Source organism: Capricornis sumatraensis, chromosome 2 (assembly GCF_032405125.1).
Source record: "Capricornis sumatraensis isolate serow.1 chromosome 2, serow.2, whole genome shotgun sequence".
Classification (NCBI taxonomy): domain Eukaryota; kingdom Metazoa; phylum Chordata; class Mammalia; order Artiodactyla; family Bovidae; genus Capricornis; species Capricornis sumatraensis.
This window is the reverse complement of record NC_091070.1, coordinates 183,614,785-183,637,982: the sequence shown is the minus strand read 5'-3', so window position 1 is coordinate 183,637,982 and position 23,198 is coordinate 183,614,785. Positions and strand designations below refer to the sequence as shown.

At 37.1% G+C, this 23,198-nt stretch overlaps 2 protein-coding genes across 2 annotated transcripts in view; one reads left to right on the top strand and one right to left on the bottom strand.

Annotated features, from left to right (window-relative positions):
• Nucleotides 1-4,466: 4,466 nt before the first annotated feature.
• USP1 (ubiquitin specific peptidase 1) lies at nucleotides 4,467-16,001 on the top strand. The gene is made up of 9 exons (XM_068964623.1): nucleotides 4,467-4,782; nucleotides 6,760-6,998; nucleotides 7,948-8,068; nucleotides 8,764-8,868; nucleotides 9,376-9,536; nucleotides 10,866-11,548; nucleotides 12,179-12,349; nucleotides 13,023-13,224; nucleotides 14,560-16,001. Exons 2-9 carry the CDS (start codon nucleotides 6,829-6,831, stop codon nucleotides 15,293-15,295), a joined length of 2,349 nt encoding a protein of 782 aa, XP_068820724.1. The 5' UTR covers nucleotides 4,467-4,782; nucleotides 6,760-6,828; the 3' UTR covers nucleotides 15,296-16,001.
• A 2,245-nt stretch (nucleotides 16,002-18,246) lies between these two features.
• The window catches only part of DOCK7 (dedicator of cytokinesis 7), a 215,462-nt gene continuing 210,510 nt past the window's right edge, over nucleotides 18,247-23,198 (bottom strand). Inside the window, exons 51-52 of the mRNA XM_068961268.1 lie at nucleotides 21,049-21,216; nucleotides 18,247-18,679 (exon numbers count right to left, since the gene is read on the bottom strand). Coding sequence (XP_068817369.1) covers nucleotides 18,637-18,679; nucleotides 21,049-21,216 — 211 coding nt within the window. The 3' untranslated portion in view covers nucleotides 18,247-18,636. The remainder of the gene's footprint in view (nucleotides 18,680-21,048; nucleotides 21,217-23,198) is intronic.

The following is a 23,198-nucleotide window of genomic DNA, read 5'->3' as shown; positions in this document are numbered from 1 at the left end:
AGGTCTTAATGACCCAGATAATCACGATGGTGTGGTCACTCACCTTAGTTCAGTTCAGTTCAGTCGCTCAGTCGTGTCCAACTCTTTGCGACCCCATGAATCGCAGCACGCCAGGCCTCCCTGTCCACCACCAACTCCCGGAGTTCACTCAGACTCATGTCCATCAAGTCAGTGATGCCATCCAGCCATCTCATCCTCGGTCGTCCCCTTCTCCTCCTGCACTCAATCCCTCCCAGCATCAGAGTCTTTTCCAATGAGTCAACTCTACGCATGAGGTGGCCAAAGTACTGGAGCTTCAGCTTTAGCATCATTCCTTCCAAAGAAATGCCACGGCTGATCTCCTTCAGAATGGACTGGTTGGATCTCCTTGCAGTCCAAGGGACTCTCAAGAGTCTTCTCCAACACCACAGTTCAAACGCATCAATTCTTCGGCACTCAGCCTTCTTCACAGTCCAAATCTCACATCCATACATGACCACAGGAAAAACCATAGCCTTGACTAGACAGACCTTAGTTGGCAAAGAAATGTCTCTGGTTTTGAATATACTATCTAGGTTGGTCATAACTTTTCTTCCAAGGAGTAAGCCTCTTTTAATTTCATGGCTGCAGTCACCATCTGCAGTGATTTTGGAGCCCCCCAAAATAAAGTCTGACACTGTTTCTACTGTTTCCCCATCTATTTCCCATGAAGTGATGGGACTGGATGCCATGATCTTCGTTTTCTGAATGTTGAGCTTTAAACCAACTTTTTCACTCTCCTCTTTCACTTTCATCAAGAGGCTTTTTAGTTCCTCTTCACTTTCTGCCATAAGGGTGGTGTCATCTGCATATCTGAGGTGATTGATATTTCTCCCAACAATCTTGATTCCAGCTTGTGTTTCTTTCAGTCCAGCATTTCTCATGATGTACTCTGCCTAGAAGTTAAATAAGTAGGGTGACAATATACAGCCTTGACGTACTCCTTTTCCTATTTGGAACCAGTCTGTTCCATGTCCAGTTCTGAGTGTTGCTTCCTGACCTGCATACAGATTTCTCAAGAGGCAGGTCAGGTGGTCTGGTATTCCCATCTCTCTCAGAATTTTCCAGTTTATTGTGATCCACACAGTCAAAGGCTTTGGCATAGTCAATAAAGCAGAAATAGATGTTTTTCTGGAACTTTCTTGCTTTTTTCATGATCCAGTGGATGTTGGCAATTTGATCTCTGATTCCTCTGCCTTTTCTAAAACCAGCTTGAACATCAGGGGGTTCACGTATTGCTGAAGCCTGGTTTGGAGAATTTTGAGCATTACTTTACTAGCATGTGAGATGAGTTCAATTGTGCGGTAGTTTGAGCATTCTTTTGCATTGCCTTTCTTTGGAATTGGAATGAAAACTGGAGTCTGAAGTCAAATGGGTTTTAGCTGTATATTGTCACCCTGCTTATTTAACTTATATGCAGAGTACATCTTGAGAAACGTTAGACTGGAAGAAACACAAGCTGGAATCAAGACTGCTGGGAGAAATATCAATAACTTCAGATATGCAGATGACACCACCCTTATGGCAGAAAGTGAAGAGGAACTAAAAAGCCTCTTGATGAAAGTGAAAGAGGAGAGTGAAAAAGTTGGTTTAAAGCTCAACATTCAGAAAACGAAGATCATGGCGTCCAGTCCCATCACTTCATGGGAAATAGATGGGGAAATAGTGGAAACAATGTCAGACTATTTTGGGGGGCTCCAAAATCACTCCAGATGGTGATTGCAGCCATGAAATTAAAAGAGGCTTACTCCTTGGAAGAAAAGTTATGACCAACCTAGATAGCATATTCAAAAGCAGAGACATTACTTTGCCGACTAAGGTCTGTCTAGTCAAGGCTATGGTTTTTCCCCTGGTCACGTATGGATGTGAGAGTTGGACTGTGAAGAAGGCTGAGTGCTGAAGAATTGATGATTTTGAACTGTGGTGTTGGAGAAGACTCTTGAGAGTCCCTTGGACTGCAAGGAGATCCAACCAGTCCATTCTGAAGGAGATCAGCCCTGTGATTTCTTTGGAAGGAATACTAAAGCTGAAACTCCAGTACTTTGGCCACCTCATGCATACAGTTGACTCGTTGGAAAAGACTCTGATGCTGGAAGGGAGTGGGGGCAGGAGGAGAAGGGCACGACAGAGGATGAGATGGCTGGATGGCATCACGGACTCGATGGATGTGAGTCTGAGTGAACTCTGGGAGTTGGTGATGGACAGGGAGGCCTGGTGAGCCGCGATTCATGGGGTCGCAAAGAGTTGGACACGACTGAGCAACTGAACTACAAACAAGGCTAATATTACAAAGAGTCGGACAGAACTTAGCAACTGAACAACCACCACCAACATTCTAGAAGATTTCTTAAAGTCCTGTGGATTTAAACACTATTTGGTGACTCTCAAATTTGTATCTCCTAATCACAATGCTCTGTGGACCCCCAAACTTGAAATCTGTTGGCTCAGTATCCCTATTTGTATGTGAAACAGACATTTCAATCTTTATGTCTAAGAAAAACCACCCCTCCCACCACACCCACTATTACCTCAATGCTTTCCATTTTAGCCAGGACAACCACTGTCCTATCACTTTGGTTTAAAACAAACAAAAAACCACTTTGTCTTTTTCTTACTTATCAGCAGATCCCATTGGCTTTACTTCAAAATATATTCTAAATCCTACTCATTCTCAACATTTCCACTGCTACCACTTTCTAATTTATTAGACAGTGCGAATCTAATTTATTCCCTGGGTGATCTTCTACCTTGCACTTTAGAAAGTTAACAGTCTACCACCACAAGCAGCCATTTTTAGATTATCCACCTCCAAGCTCAAAAACATCAAACGGCTCCCATCTCCCTACCCTGCTTAATAAGAGTCCTGACCATGTCACTAATCTCATTTCCCACAGTCATTAAAACCAGGCTAACTGTGCTCTAAGCACCCTGGCCTCCTTGCTTCCTCCCAAAACACCAAGCACATGAACCCTGAAGACTTTTGAAACTTGCTCTTCTCCCTGCCTAGACCATTCACCCTCAGGTTCTTCCAAGGTTGGCTGCGCTTTCAGTTAGCTCTCTACTCAAATGTCAAGACTAATATTATTACCCAAAAGAGCACACTCCTTATTTCCTTGTAACTCACGTCAGGTAAAGAATGCCTGCACTTACTGGGCACCTAAAAACACGCTTGGTTAAATGAATTTGGATTGTACTTATTCACTACACTTGCTTTGTGAGGTATCTCACCGAGGTACGCGTACAACAGACAGCAGCAGAAACCCGGTAAGGCCTGCCTTGCCGTTTTTGAGCGCGTCAGTAAGGACTGGCGCAGGATCCCCTTTCAGCTCCGTCAGCCAGAGCTGGGTCTCAAGAACGCTCTTTCGTTTTCTTGTCCAGTCAGGAAGGGGAACGGGTAAGCAAGAGGAAACGGCGCAGAGGGGCTGAAAAGGGAGTCTCAACTTTGTAGCTTTCAGTTGAGAGAGAATCTACTAATATTTCCTGCGGCGCTTGTTTTTACTGGATGGCCTAGGACCTGGGGCTGCGATTTGATACAGAAAACCCAAGCGCAACGGACTAAGCAAGGAAGTCGGCCATTTTCAGAAACTAATCTCCGGGTAACTCCGCCCAGCAGTGTACGCAGGAAACGGGGGCGGAATTTATTGTGGGCCTAGCTCCGGAAACCACACCCTCGCGGGCGTCCCACCTTCGAGGATTCACAAAACTCAGAGCGAAATTTAACAGTCGGCAGCGAAAGCGCGCCCTCGAGAGCCAATGAGAGTCCAAGGAAGGGAACAGCGCCTGAGGAACACTCTGTATATCGAAAAATGATTGGCTGGAGTCCTCCTCTCTTCTTTTTGGTATTGGCTGAACTGCTTTTCCCCACCCACCCAGTCCGCTTTTTGTCTAGGTACTTCTGATTGGCTCCTCCTGGGCGGCGGGTGGGCAGGGTTGGGGATTGTCATCACGGATTGGTGGATTTGAGCACCTGGCGGTTCCTTCCAGAGCAAGGAGCCCGTCCCATCTTCTCTCTGTCCCGTCTCCCGACCCGTACGCTTTCCCCCCAGCTCTCGCGCACGAATGGTTAAAAAAAAAGGGCGAGGAGGGGTGAGGGGGGGCGGGGTGTGTGTGTGAGGCTCGAGCGCGCCAGCCAGGCCTCTAGCTCCCAGCGCGCGCCCTCAGCGAGGACCCGCGCGAGCTGCCCGTGACGCTGCCTGCGCTGTTTGAAACTGCAGAACCCGTTACGATCTTGGGGCAACTACCGTTCCAGCTGGTTCAGGAGTGCGGGCGTGCCAGAGGGGCGAGTGGCGGTCGCGAGGCGACTCTGGCCTTTCGCGTTTCTGCAGCGTGGAGACTAGAACCGGCACTTTCGAAGGACGCCGCCTCCAATCGCGGCGCTGGCGCGGGCGGAGGCTAAAACACGGGGGTCCTGAGACAGAGGAAAACGCGCCAAGTTCCCGTCGGTGGTGGAGTGAGGAAGACCCTAGCGGTTCGGGCGGCCGGCTAGCGGAGCCGCTTCTGGCGCTCCTTGCCGTCCCGGGGCGGGGGCGGGCGCGGGAGGGCGCCGCTCCGGGGATGTAGTTGGTGCCCGCGCCAGGCAGGACCGAGCTGCAGCCCGGGTTCCCGCTCTTGAGAGCGAATGGTCACTTCCCCCGGGGAGGGCGATCGGGTCAGCTTTTCTGAGGGTCGGGGGCCCGGCGCAGGGGCTCACCTGTCGCACCCGCACTCACCGGGGTTGGACTCGCCGGCGTCACCGCCGCGGACCTCGCTCTGGGCCATGACCAGGTAAGGAGGGCCCGTGGAGGAGGGGCCGGTTCCCGGGCGCCGCGTCAAGTTCGGCCGTCGCCCAAGGGGGCCGCGGGGAGGACCCCCGGCTCCTTGGGTTACCGCGTCCCCGCCCAGCTGCCAGCCGAGCCCTCCACTCAACGGGCCGTGCCCCTTCCAGCCGGCGCTGGGGACTCCGGCAGGTGCGGGCCGGGCGTTAATAGGCCAACTCCGCGGGCGAGGGGCCGGGCGTTATGGTTTTGCTCTCCGACGCCTCCCGCCCGGTGCCCGCCGCGTCTGACGGGCACGGACAGCAACACCGACCGTCATCGCCTCAGTTTCTTTTCCGTTCCTACAGTATGCGGGGTGGGGACAAGAAATGTTTGCACTCACGTTGTTCTGTGTCGGTGATTGCTAAATTTTACCGCGCAGTTTAACTTTTAGATGTTCTACAAGTTTTTAGAACGCCACGTGTCTTAAACCTTTGTCGAGGATGTTATCCTAGTTTTACATTTTTCGTGAAAAGTGAAGAATTGAGTTGTGCCATATTAGAGGAAAGAACCTGAAACTAATGGGACTTCGTGTTCACACTGTCGTTTGGCCAAGAACATTTAATGTTCGATATATTGTGTTTTCTGCGGAACTTGATTTAGAGAAACATTTTTGACGTAACTCCCAGTGATAGGACAGCCAGGAGCAAGAAGTGGTATAGCTTAAGATACGGCACCTGGTAAACTGTGACATAGTCTGGGTAGGGCTAATGTTTAATCATTGCTTTGAGGAGCCCTGAGGATTGGTTTATTGATTAGGATTGATAGTTATTTTAGCTGCTGGGTCGTTTTTTGTTAAGTCCGATTACTCAGAGAATGCAGTTTCCATCGTTTATTAGAATTGGCTCCTAAGAACAACCTTTTACAAGAATCACAAGTTGTGCTTAGGGATCCTTGACACTGTAGTGCAGGCTAGTTTACCATTAGTGATAGCATTTCATACGAATAAATTGAGTTGGAGTGTGGAAATTGGTATTCCTGAGATGTCTCAAAAAAAGGGGCATGTTTCACTGCTGAGTTTATTGTTGTGAATTCCCACCTCACAGGCAGCCAAGTGAAATGCTTAAGGGTGTGAGTTTAGTTCATCCTTTACCTATGTTTGAAAGTCATTGCTGAGCTTTTGGACTCTTAACTGATTTTCTGGTACTAGATAATTATTCCTAATACCTTCCTAATGAAAAACAGGACTGAAGTGTAAAATGACTACCACAAATACAACCTTTTTTTTAAAATCCAAGTTTTATTATCAAACAGGGAAGAAAGTTTGCACAAGGGAAGCTTTTCTTTTTTCCTACTTAAAGCAGTATTTTAATTCTGTAGTTAGAAAAAGTTTGTAAAGTCAGTATATTTTGGTTCCTAGTGCATAAGAATTTGATATACACAAAATATAGTAGTTTTTTACACCATTATCTCAACTTCGAATAGTTTATTACACAAGTTTTTAGGTGTAAACACTAGGTGTAGGCCTTTTCTTGTATGTAGATTATATTTTAAGTAGATTATTTCATATAACTAGAAGAGATTTTGGAAGAAGAACTCAGGTCACTTCTAGCACTCCTTTGATTTCCCATTCATCCTTTTTCCCACCTTGGTAAAAAAGCTCAGTGTTTTCTGGGTGAACTAATAGATGATAAAGTTTTTTACCCTTTAATGATAATACTTTACCACACATCTCTTACTAAAGTGGAGTATTTTGTGATGCTCCCCTTAAATCTAATAGCAGGCTAATAAAAGTTCAGTATCATGACTTTTTGTTGTTTAAGAGTTAGGGACAAATGGCAACTTGTTCATTTAAGCAGTAAACATTTACTGCCTCTTATTGGTGGGCATTAGATTTTCCAATACAAAGTTCTAATTAGTACCATTCCTTGGTAAATTTGTTTTCAGAAATGATTTTATTGCCTACAGTTGGTAACTGAAAACTAATAACCTTTTCTCTGATTAACAGGTATGACTGGTGATTACAAGATCCCTGTATAAGTTAATTCCTGTCAACTGCTTGGGATTTGAGGAGAAAATGCCTGGTGTCATACCTAGTGAAAGTAATGGGCTTTCAAGAGGTAGTCCATCCAAAAAAAACAGACTTTCCTTGAAGTTTTTTCAGAAAAAGGAAACCAAGAGAGCCTTGGATTTCACAGATTCTCAAGAAAATGAAGAAAAGACTTCTGAATATAAAGGGTCTGAAATGTATGTATGTTATTTTTAGCATTTTTCTGTACTTTAAAAAATTCTGTATCAGTAAAAAAGCAGGGAACTTGGTTTGATTTCTACAATCATTCTGACCTGATAGTCCATAGAGGGACATAAAAAAACACACATTAGTGAGACAAGTCTAGCAGTGTATAGTAGAAACTAGATAAAACTGCTGGTTCCCCACAGAGATCACATCACAGTTAATATTATAACTCACTGAAATTGTGTTTGTCCAGTTAGACTAACTTAGAGAAGTATTTGTTGATTAAAATTATTTTTCAATTTAAACCTGATTGTAGTGCATTTCCTAGTATTGGTATTTACCAATAATCAGTTTAGGAGATTATGTGTAAACCTCTTGTTTACCGGCTTCATGCCTATAAACACCTTAAGGTATTAAGAATAATAGCCAGCAGCTGTAAAATAAATAAAAATGCTGTGAAGACTGTTAAAATGAGGTTAAAGAATTATAAACTTGAACAATTCATTTTTAAGTGGGGGACAGCTGTATAAGTAAGTATCTTCATAGACTTGGTTTCCTCTTAATCTTTTTTTAACAGAATCTGACTTAGTGCAGCCTCTCCCAAATATCGTCATAGTCCCAGGATTCTGTTCAGTTAAACTACTTGATTAAAATGTCATGTTGGCTGAACAAATCATAGTACCACTTCTGCAGTTTTCTACTTTGTAAAGTGGGATTAGCAGTCCTTTAGTGGAATTGTTTGAAGCTTGTTGGCTGTAATATTGTTAAAGTGCTTGTAATACTTTTATTCTGGATGTACAGCAGTTTTTACACCTGTAAAGATTAATTCTGTTGAAATGCCATCTGAATAAAATCCATGTACTTATCCACAACTTTTGGGAAAAGACTAAGTCTAGGGAAGTAGTATTTCCACTTTAAGATTTTACTTCGTTATCCATTTCTCTTCTCTGTACTTAATAGTGATCAAGTTGTTCCTGCGGCACAGTCCTCGCCTGTAAACTGTGAGAAGAGAGAAAACTTGCTACCTTTTGTGGGACTGAATAATCTCGGCAATACTTGTTATCTTAATAGTATACTTCAGGTAAGTTGACAGTTGTGCTATATCATAAAATTTTAGTATGCAAAGAATAATGTAACAGTGTTTCCTGAGAATCTAGGTTACTGGAGGATTTCAATTGTCCCTAGTGTCTTTGCCATTGATTGTAAATGAAACATAATGGGGTAAAATAATCATGATTCTAAATTGTATGTTATAAATTTCCTTTGAGGTAAGAGAAAATGATATATTAACACTGGGATAGCAAAGTTGAGTAGATGTTGGTTAAATTGAAGATACCAAACTTTTAGTTTTCTGTCCAGTTGATTCTGTGTGATATGAGAAGGGGACGACAGAGGATGAGATGGTTGGATAGCATCACTGACTCAATGGACATGAGTTTGAATAAGCTCTAGGAATTGGTGATGGACAGGGAAGCCTGGGGTGCTACAGTCCATGGGGTCGTTAAGAGTCGGACATGGTTGAGCAACTGAACTGAACTGATACATGTTTTACTCCTTAAAACTATGTTTCATGTTATACACTTCAGGTTCAGTGCTTTGCTACAGAGGAAAGATAGCAGGCTACTATGATGAAAGAACAGTTTTTGACACACACCTTAATCTCAAAATTTTAAGTAATACTTATTTGAACGTGCTCTTCAGAAAGCATGATAGCATTTTAATGATTTTTTTAGGTATATTGTCTTTGTAAATACTCAAAACAGTCTCATTTTATAGGTATTATATTTTTGTCCTGGTTTTAAATCTGGAGTGAAGCACTTATTTAATATTATTTCAAGGAAGAAAGAAGCCCTAAAAGATGAAGCCAATCAAAAAGATAAGGTAAAATATAAAATTAACAAAACTCACTTGCTTAGAAATGAAAAAGTAATAAATACACAGAGGATTTGGGAGAATGACCGATATTATTTCTCTTAAATTTACACTTGAAAATTAAATTTCTTATTGGCAATTATTTTTCATTCTTGGGAGGTTGGCAGTTTGCTTAATTATATCCCCTTTATTGATTATCAGTAAACACTTTTACACATACCACCATAACAATATATTGTGCCCTTTTACCCTATTGTATTTTCAGATTGACTCATTTTTACTATTTATGTAAATTTGAAGAAACCTTTGATTTACATAATTAAAAAACCATTATCACCCACATAATAGAAAGTAACTAAAAATATGCTTAATTTTTTTTTTGAAGTTTATTTTGTATACTTCCATAAAATTAGTTTTATGAAATTAGAGTGAGAAAAGCTAGTATTGTCTAGTGAGGAAAAGGGGTAAGTTACTTAATTTGTTCATAAATAAAAATATTTGTGTGTTTCTTGACAGGGAAACTGCAAAGAAGATTCTTTGGCAAGTTATGAACTAATATGCAGCTTACAGTCCTTGATCATTTCAGTTGAACAGCTTCAGGCTAGTTTTCTATTAAATCCAGAGAAATACACTGATGAACTTGCTACTCAGCCAAGGCGACTACTTAACACACTCAGGTATAGCCTATTATATGATTTTAGGATTCCAATTTAGCTACTTACTACTCTCTTTGGAGGAGAGTGATATGTGAACAACGGGAGGAATAAATGGCAAGGAAAACAGAAACTACAGGTCTATAGTCCTGATATCCCGGAGGCTCAAAAGACTGGAAATTTTTCCTAAGATTGGTAGTAAATTCATTAAATCTGAATTTGTATGAGTTTATATTCATATTTACCTATAATGTGAATATTCATACATTTCTGTAGAAGTAGTAATGTGTATAATTAGGGAATACCATCCCTATTTTGTCAGTGATACGTATTTTACTTATGTGCCGGGTTTTTTTAATCTGAAAATTTCTGATTTACCAAATACACTTGGTCCCAAGGATTTCAGATAGAAATCCTTTGGTCTATATCCAAAATATGTTATACACAAGAACAACAAATTCCAAGCCTTCTATTTTTGTTGTGTGTACTCAGAAGAAAACTATTAACTGAATTAGATTTCTTTGTAGTATTGTCCTAAAAAATGAAACTTTATCCTATATATAAAAAGGCTCTATCCAAAATATTACAGGGTTCTAAGTCTTTAAAAATTATTTCATCATTTAGGAATAGACCTAGATGTAACATATTGCCACACATTTGTTAAAAGGCAGTGTAGCCTGGTGGCCAGGAGTAGGTTGAAGCCTGACTTCTGCATCTCTGTGACTGACCTGGAGAAGTTATCTGTAAATAGTGGTGATATAATAGTTACCTCATAGGGTTATTGTGAGGATTACACATAAAATATAAAAAGCATTTAGAAGGAATTCCCTGGTGGTCCAGTGGTTAAGATTCCATCCGTTCATTCCCAGGGACCTGGGTTTAATCCCTGGTCAGGGAATGAAGATCCCACAAGCATTGCAGCTTGCCCATGCACCACCTCCTCCAAAATGAAAAGTTTGAGACTTTCCCGGCAGTCCAGTGGTTAAGACTGCACTTCGACTGCTGGGGGCACAGATTTGATCACTAGTCAGGGAATTAAGATCACACAAGCTGTGCTGCAAGGCCATAATATATCTATCTATCCATATATAAACCATTTTGAATAAAATGTGCATAGTAAACATTGTGTACATATTAGCTATTATTAACAGTATTTAGGAGATGAAAGTATTTGTGATGATGAAAATGAGATTAAATTTGTTTTTCAGTTAAAAGTTTAGGTAAGGAGTTTCAGATTAGTAGCTGAATAAATGTTTTCTGGACTTCAATAGTTCTGTAATGGCAAGGTGGTTTTTTGTTTTGGTATTGTATCTTCGAAACTAGAATAGATGAAATGAAAATTTTTGTTTATAGGGAACTGAACCCTATGTATGAAGGATATCTACAGCATGATGCACAGGAAGTATTACAGTGTATTTTGGGAAACATTCAAGAAACATGCCAACTCCTAAAAAAAGAAGAAGTAAAAAATGTGGAAGACTTACCTACTAAGGTAGAAGAAGAATATCAGAAAGAGGAAATGAGTGATAATAACAGCATGGAGATGGACAATATGAAGCATTCTGAAGACTATAAAGAAAAACTCCCAAAAGGAAATGGGAAAAGAAAAAGTGATGCTGAATTTGGTAACATGAAAAAAAAAGTTAAAATCTCCAAGGAACACCAATCTTTGGAAGAAAACCAGAGACAAACCAGATCAAAAAGAAAAGCTGCAGGTGATACATTAGAGATTCCTCCTAAGATAATCCCCAAGCACATTTCTGAAAATGAGAATGCAAGACCCTCCCAAAGGAAATCAAAAGTTAAAATAAATTGGTTAAAGTCTGCAGCTAAGCAACCCAGCATTCTTTCCAAGTTCTGTAGTATGGGTAAAATAGCAACAAACCAAGGATCCAAAGGACACTGTAAAGAAAATGAATATGATCTTGAAGAGGACTTGGGGAAGTATGAAAATGATAATACAACTAATGATTGTGAACTTGAGTCTCCAGAGAATAATGATATGCCCATTAATGAAGTTAAGCCCATAAACAAAGGTCAGTATAATTTATTCTTGAACATTGATAGGTAGGAAGATTAACAGCTGCAGAATTGGAATTTTCTTAGATGCATATACATCTGGTATAAGTTTTAAGAGAAGTTTAACACAATGTGAACTAGCTTTTTAAGCACTGCACTTATGTGTATTTTGTGTGTGTGTCTTAAGGTAATAGTAATTTATGTTTATAAATTAGGGGGGTTTAATACATCTTAATGACAAGGGAATATTTTATCCCTTTATATATGCAGTATTTGACGTAAACTCATGAAAGAAATTGCATTTACTAAGTAGTTACATCATACCTGAACTGGATTTCTACTTAGGTTCACACAGATCTCAGGGAAAATTTGTAGAACTGACACACTTTGGGATATCTTTGGGAAGGGAGTTTTAAGGACACAGTTGTGTTGAAACTCTTCATTGAGGTAACAGTAATTCATATATTCAAAATTTTCTTTACAGTGAGTTTGTATTACATGATTGTCACCTCTTAATGCTAATAAGCAAGCTGAAATGTGAAAATCAGCCTTTTATTCATGGTCTACTTTAAATGGAATAATGGTTATCTGGGCTGTACTGAAAAATTCATCTGTATAGATTTGTGTTTTCCTTTTTTTTGTTTTAGGTGCAGAGCAAATTGGTTTTGAGCTAGTGGAGAAATTATTTCAAGGTCAGCTGGTATTACGGACTCGTTGCTTAGAATGTGAAAGTTTAACAGAAAGAAGAGAAGATTTTCAAGACATCAGTGTACCAGTGCAAGAAGATGAGCTTTCCAAAGTAGAGGAGAATTCTGAAAGTAAGCGAAATCTGAGTCTTGCACGGTTCATGGGATAATTTCAGTTTTTCCTCAACAAAACAGTCTAATAAGTAGCTTATATAATTATTGAGGAAAAAATCTGTCTTTAGTGTAATAAAATCATTCTCTTGTATAACTTCATTTGTTAATAGTTAACTATATTTGAAAATTGTGGCATCTTTATTTTGATGTATAGAGTATGTTATAATGAGAAAATGAAATGCTTTAATAAGTTAATTTTTGGCTACCCAAATATCTGAGCTGTTGAGGATATTTTTGTTGACAACATATTTGAACCTAATGTTCTATCTTGTGTAAACCACACACAAAAAAGTAATGTTATGGGAAATGATTGAGACTGGTTTACCTGTTTAGATATTGTAAATCGACTTAAATATAAACTAAAATCTGTCTCACATGGAGTCAGAGTAGGCTTATCTTGATTTTGCTGTCTCTTTTTCCTCAATGTTTTTTTTTACCAGATATGAAATATTTAGAGGTATATGCTCTGTTGAAGAAAGTTACTAGTTTCTGAAACTAAAAAGAAATCTCTTCAGTTATTATTTAGGAAGGATTAGTCAGTTAAAAATGCATGCTAATTTTGAATATAAAAAGTTATAGCTTAGCTTTTCAGAGATTTTTTACTTGTGAGTGACAGGATTCTCTTGTGTAGTTTCTCCAGAGCCAAAAACAGAAATGAAGACCCTGAGATGGGCAATTTCACAATTTGCTTCAGTGGAAAGGATTGTAGGAGAAGATAAATATTTCTGTGAAAACTGCCATCATTATACTGAAGCGGAACGAAGTCTTTTGTTTGACAAAATGCCTGAAGTTATAACTATTCATTTGAAGTGCTTTGCTGCTAGTGGCTTGGAGTGAGTATTCTAAAGTTTAATTCAAAATACTATCATATTTAATATAAAGGAAAAAAAAGATCATTTTAACTCTTGCTAATATTTCTTAGACTATCAAAATCATTTTATTCAATAAATAACATGAAATATGTCTTATACATGTGTGTGTGTGCTAAGTGTGCTAAGTTTGCTTTAGTCATGTTCGACTCTTTGCAAACCCCATGGACTGCAGCCCGCCAGGCTCCTCTGTTCATGGTATTTTCCAGGCAAGAATACTGTAGTGGGTTGCCATGCCCTCCAAGGGATCTTCCCAAACCAGGGATCAAACCCACATCTCCTACGTTGGCAGGTGGGTTCTTTACCAGTAGTGCCACCTTGGGAAACCTCTTATATGGATTTTACAAGTACACAGAGGTTTTATGAATAATTATTAGTAGGTAATGAATTAACTAATACATAACCAATTAGAGGGTTGCTGCTCAGACACAATTCTGATGACAAAAAAACAAACATCATTGGAATATAGACCTTACTCAGCTTCACCACTCATAGGGATTGTCCTTAACACCTCTTTCATCTCTTCCTGCTGTCAGCATCTGGCTACACATGATTTGTTCATTTTCATTCCTTTTTAATGGGACTAAAGCAAGGAACAAATTTAGTTTATACATCAGCATTTTTTTTGAGGGGAGAGAAACAAGCAAAATTATTTTAGTTTTAAGGTAAGTAAGCCAGGAAATAAAACAAGTATGAAGAGATTTTTCTATAGTTGAACATTTAAGTATTTGAAAGATTTAAAAGTAATAAACATCAAAATTCCAGTTAATTTTAGATAGACTTTTCTGACATGTAGATATAATGTCATTATAGTTTTTAGTCCTTTCTATATTAATGAACTATTTGAAATTACCATGAGAACTTCCCAGGAGCTCTCCACACATTTTATTTTGCCAGAAGATGACATAGTCCTTTCTTTCAGTGGACTTTTTCTTTGCTACAGTATAGCTTTTTCTTTTCCACAAATCTTGGCTGTAGAGACAGACTTCACACTACAATGATTTATTAGATTTACAGGAAAAGAGATTTGAAGATCAGTGGTTTTTTTAAATGTCATTTTCTTACTGGACAAAATTAGGAAAATAAAAGGGGGAAGTGCCATATATCCTACACAGAAGCACCTATATTAGTACTGATTTCAGTATTTGTGTAAATGTCATACAAAATTTGGGTGGTGTTTTCATTTTATGAGCAATAAATATTAAGGGTTTGTTCAGCCTTTTTACTTGGTTTCACATTGGGTATAAAACAGAATATATAACGTGGAATCCCAGAAAACCTTTTTTTTTCCTTCCAAAGGTTTGACTGTTATGGTGGTGGACTTTCCAAGATCAACACTCCTTTACTGACACCTCTTAAATTGTCACTAGAAGAATGGAGCACAAAGCCAACCAACGACAGCTATGGATTATTTGCAGTTGTGATGCATAGTGGCATTACAATTAGTAGTGGGCACTATACTGCTTCTGTTAAAGTCACTGACCTTAACAGTTTAGAACTAGATAAGGAAAATTTTGTGATCGACCAAATGTGTGAAATAGGTAAGCCAGAACCATTGAATGAGGAGGAAGTAAGGGGTGTGGTTGAAAATTATGACAATGAAGAAGTGTCTATTAGAGTCAGTGGAAATAACCAGCCAAGTAAAGTTTTGAACAAAAAAAATGTAGAAGCTGTTGGACTTCTTGGAGGACAAAAGAGCAAGGCAGATTATGAGTTATACAACAAAGCCTCTAATCCTGATAAAGTTGCCAGTACAGCACTTCCTGAAAATAGAAATTCTGAGATTAACAATACTAATGGGACCCATGAATCTGATAGTAACAAGGAATCCAGTGACCAAACAGGCATTAACATTAGTGGTTTTGAGAACAAAATTTCATATGTAGTGCAAAGCTTAAAGGAGTATGAGGGGAAATGGTTACTTTTTGATGATTCTGAAGTGAAAGTTACTGAAGAGAAGGACTTTTTAAATTCTCTTTCCCCTTCTACATCTCCTACATCTACTCCTTACTTGCTATTTTATAAGAAATTATAGAGTGATTGTATTTTCCTTGTGTATATATTAAATAGACATGGATAAACATTGGTAAATTGATTACATCGCTTATCTTTTGAAGCTATTGGATATTATTGGTCTCTAGGTTTTTATATAAATAGTGAAATTTGAATTATTGAAAACCATGTTAATTTTTAGAATTCATTTTCCTTAGTAGAGACTAGTGATACATTAGCTTCTGGGAACAAACTTGTATAGGTTCTTAATTGAATTATTCAAAATGGAAGCATTTAAACACTTTTGAATTTACATCTATCTTTTGTGTTTGCTTTTTAAAATAAAGTGCTTGTATTTGTATCTCCATATTTTGGAGTAATTATCTACACGATGTTTATAGGTCTTGTGGTTTTTCAGCTAAGAGGCAGAATCTCATTTCAGTACATACAGTTTTGTAAATCATAAACCAAACCTTAGATGGGCTATATTACAGGCACAAACTCTGGAATATGTATGTATTCACAACAGTGTACATTTTGTGCCCTGAATCACTTTGAAAAATATCTCAGAAAACCTATAGAGTCAGTCCTCTTCTATCTTCACCTGGATTTTATGTGTATTTATGAAAATGATTCTGTATCCTAGTAAATCTTTTGGGGCATGGACTAATTTGTATTCCTTCATAGTCATACTCTGCACGATCTGTATACAGTACATCAAACCTAGAGGTGTGACCTTAAATTTAACTTTTTTAAAAACCAGGACAATAAAATGTAAACTGCTTAACAACAATGTATACAAATGCTTGAAGAATTTTTTACTTGCATATTTTTTACCATATATATAGCTGGATTCTCTTTAAAAAAAATGTGTGTATGTATATATACACACAAACATACTATAAACATATATACATAGAAGAGAATAAACATGCATAATTACCTTTAATAATACTCAATACTTTCTGACAGTTGGAGGTGAAGAAATTTTCAAATAGAAATTGTGCTTATTGGTCCATCTTAATTGTCATACCTAGTTTTCCTTTAAAGTAGATGTATAACTTTAAGGAATCCAAAACTGGAGAACTTAAGGCTTTAGGCACAGAAAAACTGGGTTAAATTTTCACTTTAAACATTAAATTGGTAAATCAATTATGACTTGTTAAAGGACATTCCTGATATTAAGAAATTAAAAATCCAAAGAATATGTAATTCTTGGAATAACACTGCTATACCCCACTTCAACAAATAAGAGTACCAGTCAACTAATAATCTATACAGTTAGTCTTACAAATTCTTTTACAAGATGGTGCAATATAAAAAGTCACAGTTCACACCTCTGTCTACATTCAGAATCAATGGGACCTTTTTTAAAGAGCTCAGAACACCACCCATAAGCAGTTGAGGGAGTAGGAGTCACTAATAGACCTTTAAAAATAAAACATCCTTAACATTACTTTATGAGCTCCGATGGAGTAGTTCTAGGACAGAACTTGGGCTTCTGTAACACTCAAGAGACAGCTATGGTTAAGAACTAGTATAGACTGCTGACACAAAAATTTTATCTTTTAAAAAACTGAAGAACACAGTAAGCTAAGTTAGGAAGTGTTCAGTTATACCAATGTTTTGAGAGGAAGCCTCTTGTGACTCAAGTCAGACAATGATTATTGCATAATCATTAAGTCATACAAATCTTAAAGTTCTTGATAGTGACTGAGATGAATGGCAATCCAAATTCTCATATATGTGTAACCTTAAGAGAAATGACCTAGGAATTACTTAATATTCTCCCCCCCCCACCCTTAAAAGAAGACTATGTAAATCAGTTACCTTTTTTTGCTTGCTTTAGAGTTTCTGTCCTTGACTCTGCCTTTCTTTATTGTCCATCTGGATCCTCTGTTCTCATACATTTTTGAGGTTATGCTTTTCTGACTTCCTAGTTGACCCATTTTGGTTCACCTGTAACTCACCTGAAAAACCTTTCTGAGATTGTCTTTGAATTGATATAGGTAAAAGGAATTTTAGATAATATTGCCTGTTAAAAAGATAGGCTGGAGCAGGGAATATTAGCCATCATATCTATGCTCTTAGAAGAATGAAAGTACCGTGTTTGATCAGGTCTTCAGTGATTCATGTAAGTGGTCAGTAGATCAAAGGGACAGATTACAAGTGATCTTTCCTAAAACTGCACAAAGAAAAAACCAGACATTTTCAGAAATCCTTAATACACTCTGCCTTGGAAAAGCTTGCCAAATATATGTTGAAAAAAACCTGAATTAGTTTTTCATATCATAAAAGTTATAATTTTAAATTAATTAGCTCTCAATTTTAATTGACAGGTAATTTTACCTTTTATACATGTACTTTGTAAAATCTATACAAGTATCAAAAAATATAACTTCTTATTCACCTGACAGATTAAAATCAAACACTCTTATTTTTATGGTGATGTAAATAAGTTTAAAGCAGATTTCTAATTTATCAGTTTAGATCACTAAAAACTGATGAAATGACTGATGTAATCTGAAACAGGACTCATTCATTTTAGTTGCATAAGAGTAAAAACTGATGAGATGATGGGCTTATTTAATTTGAAACAGGAGTCGTTCATTTTAGTTGCTAAGAGTCAGCTCATACTATCATTACTATAAGGTTGAGTCAGAGATCAAACTAGGTATTAGCTATCCTAGTATATAATCATTTATAGAGAGAAGTTATCAGGTAGTTACTTCTGCGGTTCTAAATACCATTTTGGGGTGTCTGGAAAATACCTTAGAAACCAGTCTGAAGACTTAAGCCAGTTATCAACTTATTTCCACCTATTTATTTAATCTGGAACTATTATGTGGGCCCATAAAGTGACTGTCAATTATGATTTTCATTTTGCTATTTTTGCAACTATTTCTTGAATCAACTCTAACTCATTCTCTGCTTTTATCAATAAAAAAATTTTTAAGTCTTTTAATTAGTGTAAACGTTCACATATTTAATAGTACCTTTAAAATAAGCATTACTACATTTAAAATGGTTCCAAACAAATCTATAAATGGTAATATAAATTAAAAAATACAAACTTAAAGTAAATAAATTTAACGTTAGCTATGGTATAAATAATGGTAAATGTAAGTGTACCTTTGAGTTATTAAAATGTCTTTTTAAAAAAGGACAGCATATTACCGGAACATTAGAAACCACAGCCATGATTCTCAAACTTCACCAATTGCCATTTGATATTATTTTGGCCACTGCATTCTTCCATGAGTAAATTAATGCTGTAATTTCCAGAATTAAGTCCCAAGTCTTTTTCAATAGCTCTTAAATTCTTTTCACACTCAGTGTTGAATACATGGCTTTTTTCAAATGAATAATACAAGTGCATTTAAATTAGAGATCCATTTTGCGCAGACTCATTCGACTGAAGGAATCTCTGGAGAGAAAATGAAAGAATATGAGTAAACAATTTTTATATAATCGTCTAAAATGTTGACGTGCTTCCGGCCAGATATCTCAAAGTTTTGCCACCAAAAGCTTATTAACTTTAAAACTTTTGCAAGCAAAGCTCTTCACTTTCAAGTTACATGCTCATCCTACACACTATTGCTCTATATATTCTAACTTGTAGACTTCTCGATAAGATTTGAAGTGTCACTGTCCAGGTCCATTGATCATTTATTCATTTGTCCAATAAATGTATTAGATATTTGATTAAACAGGTACTAAGGGGTAATGGGAGAGATTTCAGGAGATTTACTTGAGGTTAAAAGGCAAAACAGGTATTTTATTTAAAATAATAAACTCTAAGCCTTAAATCAGTGGTTCTCAAGTTTTGGGCATTTAGGTCCTTTATACACTCAAAATTGAGGACCCCAAGGAAGCTTTTGTTTATGTGGATTATTTACTGATATTTATAATAATAGAAATTAAAACATTATTTTAAATTCATAAAATAAACCATTAGTACATTACTATAAATAGGATTTTCTATTAAAATTTGCAATAAATTTTGGAAGAGTTTAAATTTAGAAAATTACTTTTTAAGTAATTTTTAAATTTAAATATTTGAAAATAATTTTAAAAAATTTTTAAGTAAATTTGGAAGATGATTTTGCTTATCTTTCCTGACATTAATGTTAATGTCTTAAGATTTACAATCTCTAGGAAAGGAGAGGACAGATACAAAGAGATTGTATTCAGCTTTCAATCTCCAAACTTGGTTTTGGTGGGGTGTTTTTTTTTTTTTTTTTTTTTTTGGGAAAATAGCAGTCTTGGAAGATAGTTAATCAAGAAAAAGTATTTTCTAAACTCAAAAAAACTGTCTGCAAATACTAAAAACTAAAGCTTGGAGGAATAACCATCATAGAAGAAGGCACAATTCAGGATACTGGTGTAAGGGAAGCTTGCTTCAGACAGAAACAATACAGTCTTTCCACTAAAAGGAGTTTGAGAAATCTGATGGAAGAGAGACTAGCATTAGGACACCTCACTATTTCAGGGACCCAGCACTCTATCCCAGGATCTGACCAATGAATATAAGACTGGTGAAGGTAGGTAGAGGCAAGAAGTAGTCAGACATTCCAAAAAGACTACAGAGGAAGCCAAAAGTGGAGGGGACTAGTGTTGCTTCTCAACAAGAGTTTCAAGAGGAAACCACCTAGGGTGTCTTGCATCATTGTAAGAATAAAGTGAAGTGAAGTCGCTCAGTCGTGTCCGACTCTGCGACTCCATGGACTGTAGCCCACCAGGCTCCTCCATCCATGGAATTTTCTAAAACAGTCCTTTTGGTCTCCTGTTCCTGTACGTGGTCTGTCTACATGTTCCCTGCAGGGGACATGACATACAGCATGCATTTGGTATACATTTTCAGAGGTTTGGAAGTACACAAACATCCTATCACTGAAGAACAGGGAATATTACCAGATAGTCAAATAGCCAGCTTAATTTTCTTATGTATCAATAGTATACATGCTGTTTATATAAGCAACTTCAAATGCCTTCCAAATATTTGGTCAAATAAGTATAATTTAACAGCTTCACTGTTATAATTTTTTAAAAAGGAGGTGGTAAGATATTGGTGCCACAATAATTCAAGAGATGTACGTACATTTTGATTTAAAAATGCAAAGAATGCAGTTTACTTTTAGCAGTTATCATGCCCTGTCCAGAATTCAGGGGTTAAAAGTAAAAATATTAAGAGCTGTCTTTGGAACTTTACATGCCATTTAATTTCCACAACAACCTCTTCAAGGCAAGTATTTTACAGAGGAGGAGTCTAAAATTAGATTAAATTATCTACTCAAATTAGGATCAGTTGTAGAAAATTCCAAGTTACTTCCACTTCTAATTTTGTCACACTGAGAAAATAAAGGAAAATAGTGAAGCTTTCTTGATACTCAGTGCAGTTAGCTGTTTTGATCCAAATCTAGAAGGACATATTATATACTATTTACTGTCAGGGATAATGGAAATGAATACCTGGCTTCAGTATATTCTAGCAAATTCTCTCAACAGAAATACCAGAAACTTTGACAGGACATTAAAAGAAACAGCTTTAGGAGATAAAACGTGTGGTGTCCTGGTTAGTATGAGAACTTGACTTTATTACTCTCTTTATCACAGACTTTTTATCTGCTATAGCTGCTTCAGGTATAGCTGATAGAAGGCTTACAAAAGTTGTTAGGTTTCAGAAGACATCATATTTGAAGCCATTTAATACAAGGTAAACAAATTCGCTATTAAATAATTCAAGTGGATTTCATTTTTCTGAAGATACAAAATAATAGAAAAAAACATACATACCTGTGGCAGGTAACAGGTAATACTGCCTTGTATAACTGAGGGATCTTTCGGTTTATCAGAGGCTGTAGGGCCTCTTTAAGGCGATGATAATTTCTCTCCAGTTCCCTTTGATACTCCTTTTGATCTGGCCCAATTAAGCTCTTATTTTTCCTTAAGGCATCTTCACACCTAGGGGAAACAGTGTGTCATCAAAAGATTTCTTTTGACATAGAAGGCTTACTGCTATCTATGTATCTATCTATGTATCTATCTATCTATCTATCTATCTATCTATATATATATATATATATGTAGCCACCATGATGAGGGCATTCAGTTTTTCTGTTGTATGTTAAACATCCTCTCCTGCAATTAGGTTTAAGGTAGGGAAGCGAGGCTCAACAGAGTTTCTTTAAAATCTAACTTCCACTTCCAATTTTCACAATTGAAAATTATGTATTTTTTAATATTAAATCTGATACCCCCTTCCCCCCCACACACATATCACCACTAGACTGTAAGTTCTTTGAGGTATATAACCATACTCATTTATTCAGTGGCATCTGGGACAGTGGTTTGCCTGTACTCAAATAGAAGTTTCTTAAATTAATAGATGGGCTTCCTTGGTGGTTCAGTGGTAAAGAGTCCGCCTGCCAATGCAGGAGATGTGAGTTCAACACCTAGGTTGGGAAGATTCCCTGGAGAAGGAAATGGCAACTCACTACAATATTCTTGACGGGGAAATCCAAGGTACACAGGAGCCAGGCATGCTATATAGTCCATGGGGTCACAAAAGAGTAGGTCATGACTTATTAATGAAACAAACAAAAATTCAATAGATTGAGGTTGCTTATTCAATTCAGATATTTAAGAAAAACTATCTGGACTCCAACAGACAAATGGAAAAAGTATGTTTAAAAAAGTATACATATCAATGTTTGTAGAATGCTGCTAAAGTGATACTTAGAGGAAAATGTATAGCCTTAAATGCTTATACTAAGGAAAGAAGGCTAAAACTGAAGAGCTAACCAGCAATTTGAAAAGAATAAACTCTAAGGAAGAAAATAAAATTTTAAAGTATGATAACTCTATATTTAAAAAAATGCAGAAGTTGGTTGTTTGAAAAATCTAAAGGAATAGACTAAACTCTGGCAAGAATAAATGAGAGAAGGCCAGGTATCCTCTTCTAGAAATGAAAAATGAGACATCAAATATAGCAGAAGTTTATAAAGGCACAGAGGATATTAGGTACAATTTAATGTAAGTAAATATGAAATTCTATTTTTCTAGATTTACCAAAACACTCAAGTAAAAATATGAATAATCCAAAAACCATTAAATACATCAAATCAGTCAAATCACAAATTTACCCACAGAGAAAACACAAACAGGCAAATTCTACTTAACAGTCTAAGGATAGATAATCCCACTGTAGCATGACAATTCTGAATATATAAAAAACTATTCTAGAGTATAGGAGGAATAAAGAACTATTCCTGAGAAGAGTTTCAAACTCACTTTTCAAGGTTGGGATATCAAAACTTAATGGGGGCTATAAGAAACAACTTGTAATTCAATCCCATCCATGAAAACAGTTGCAAAACTCCCAAACAAAATAATAACTGTCCTAATACTATATTACATCCCTACTCCCTACACACAACCCACTTGATAAAATTTTAAAATACTATCATGACAAACTTGTAGCATAACTACAAACTAGTGGGAACTTATTTCACCTAATTAAAAATATCTACAAAATACATGAAGAAAATATTATACTTAATGATGAAAAAATTTCTTTTAGATCAGAAATAAGAAAATGATGCCCTCTATCATTATTCCTATTCAGCATAGTTTATTAGAGATCCTAAAGAGTACAGTAAGAAAAAGATTCTACATATAAATTATTAGAATTAACAAGTGAATTTGGCAATATTGTCATGTAAAGCATGTAAAAATAAATTGTATTTCTGTATGCCAGCAAATAGAAAATAAATTAAAAAAATATATATTTATTTGGCTGTGTTGGGTCTTAATTGTGGCACATGGGCTAGGTTGCCCAGCAGCAACTGGAATTTTCCCAGACCAGGGATCAAACCCATAGCCCCTGCTTTGCAAGGCAGATTCTTTACTACTGGGCCTCCAGGGAAGTCCCCCAAAATGTAATA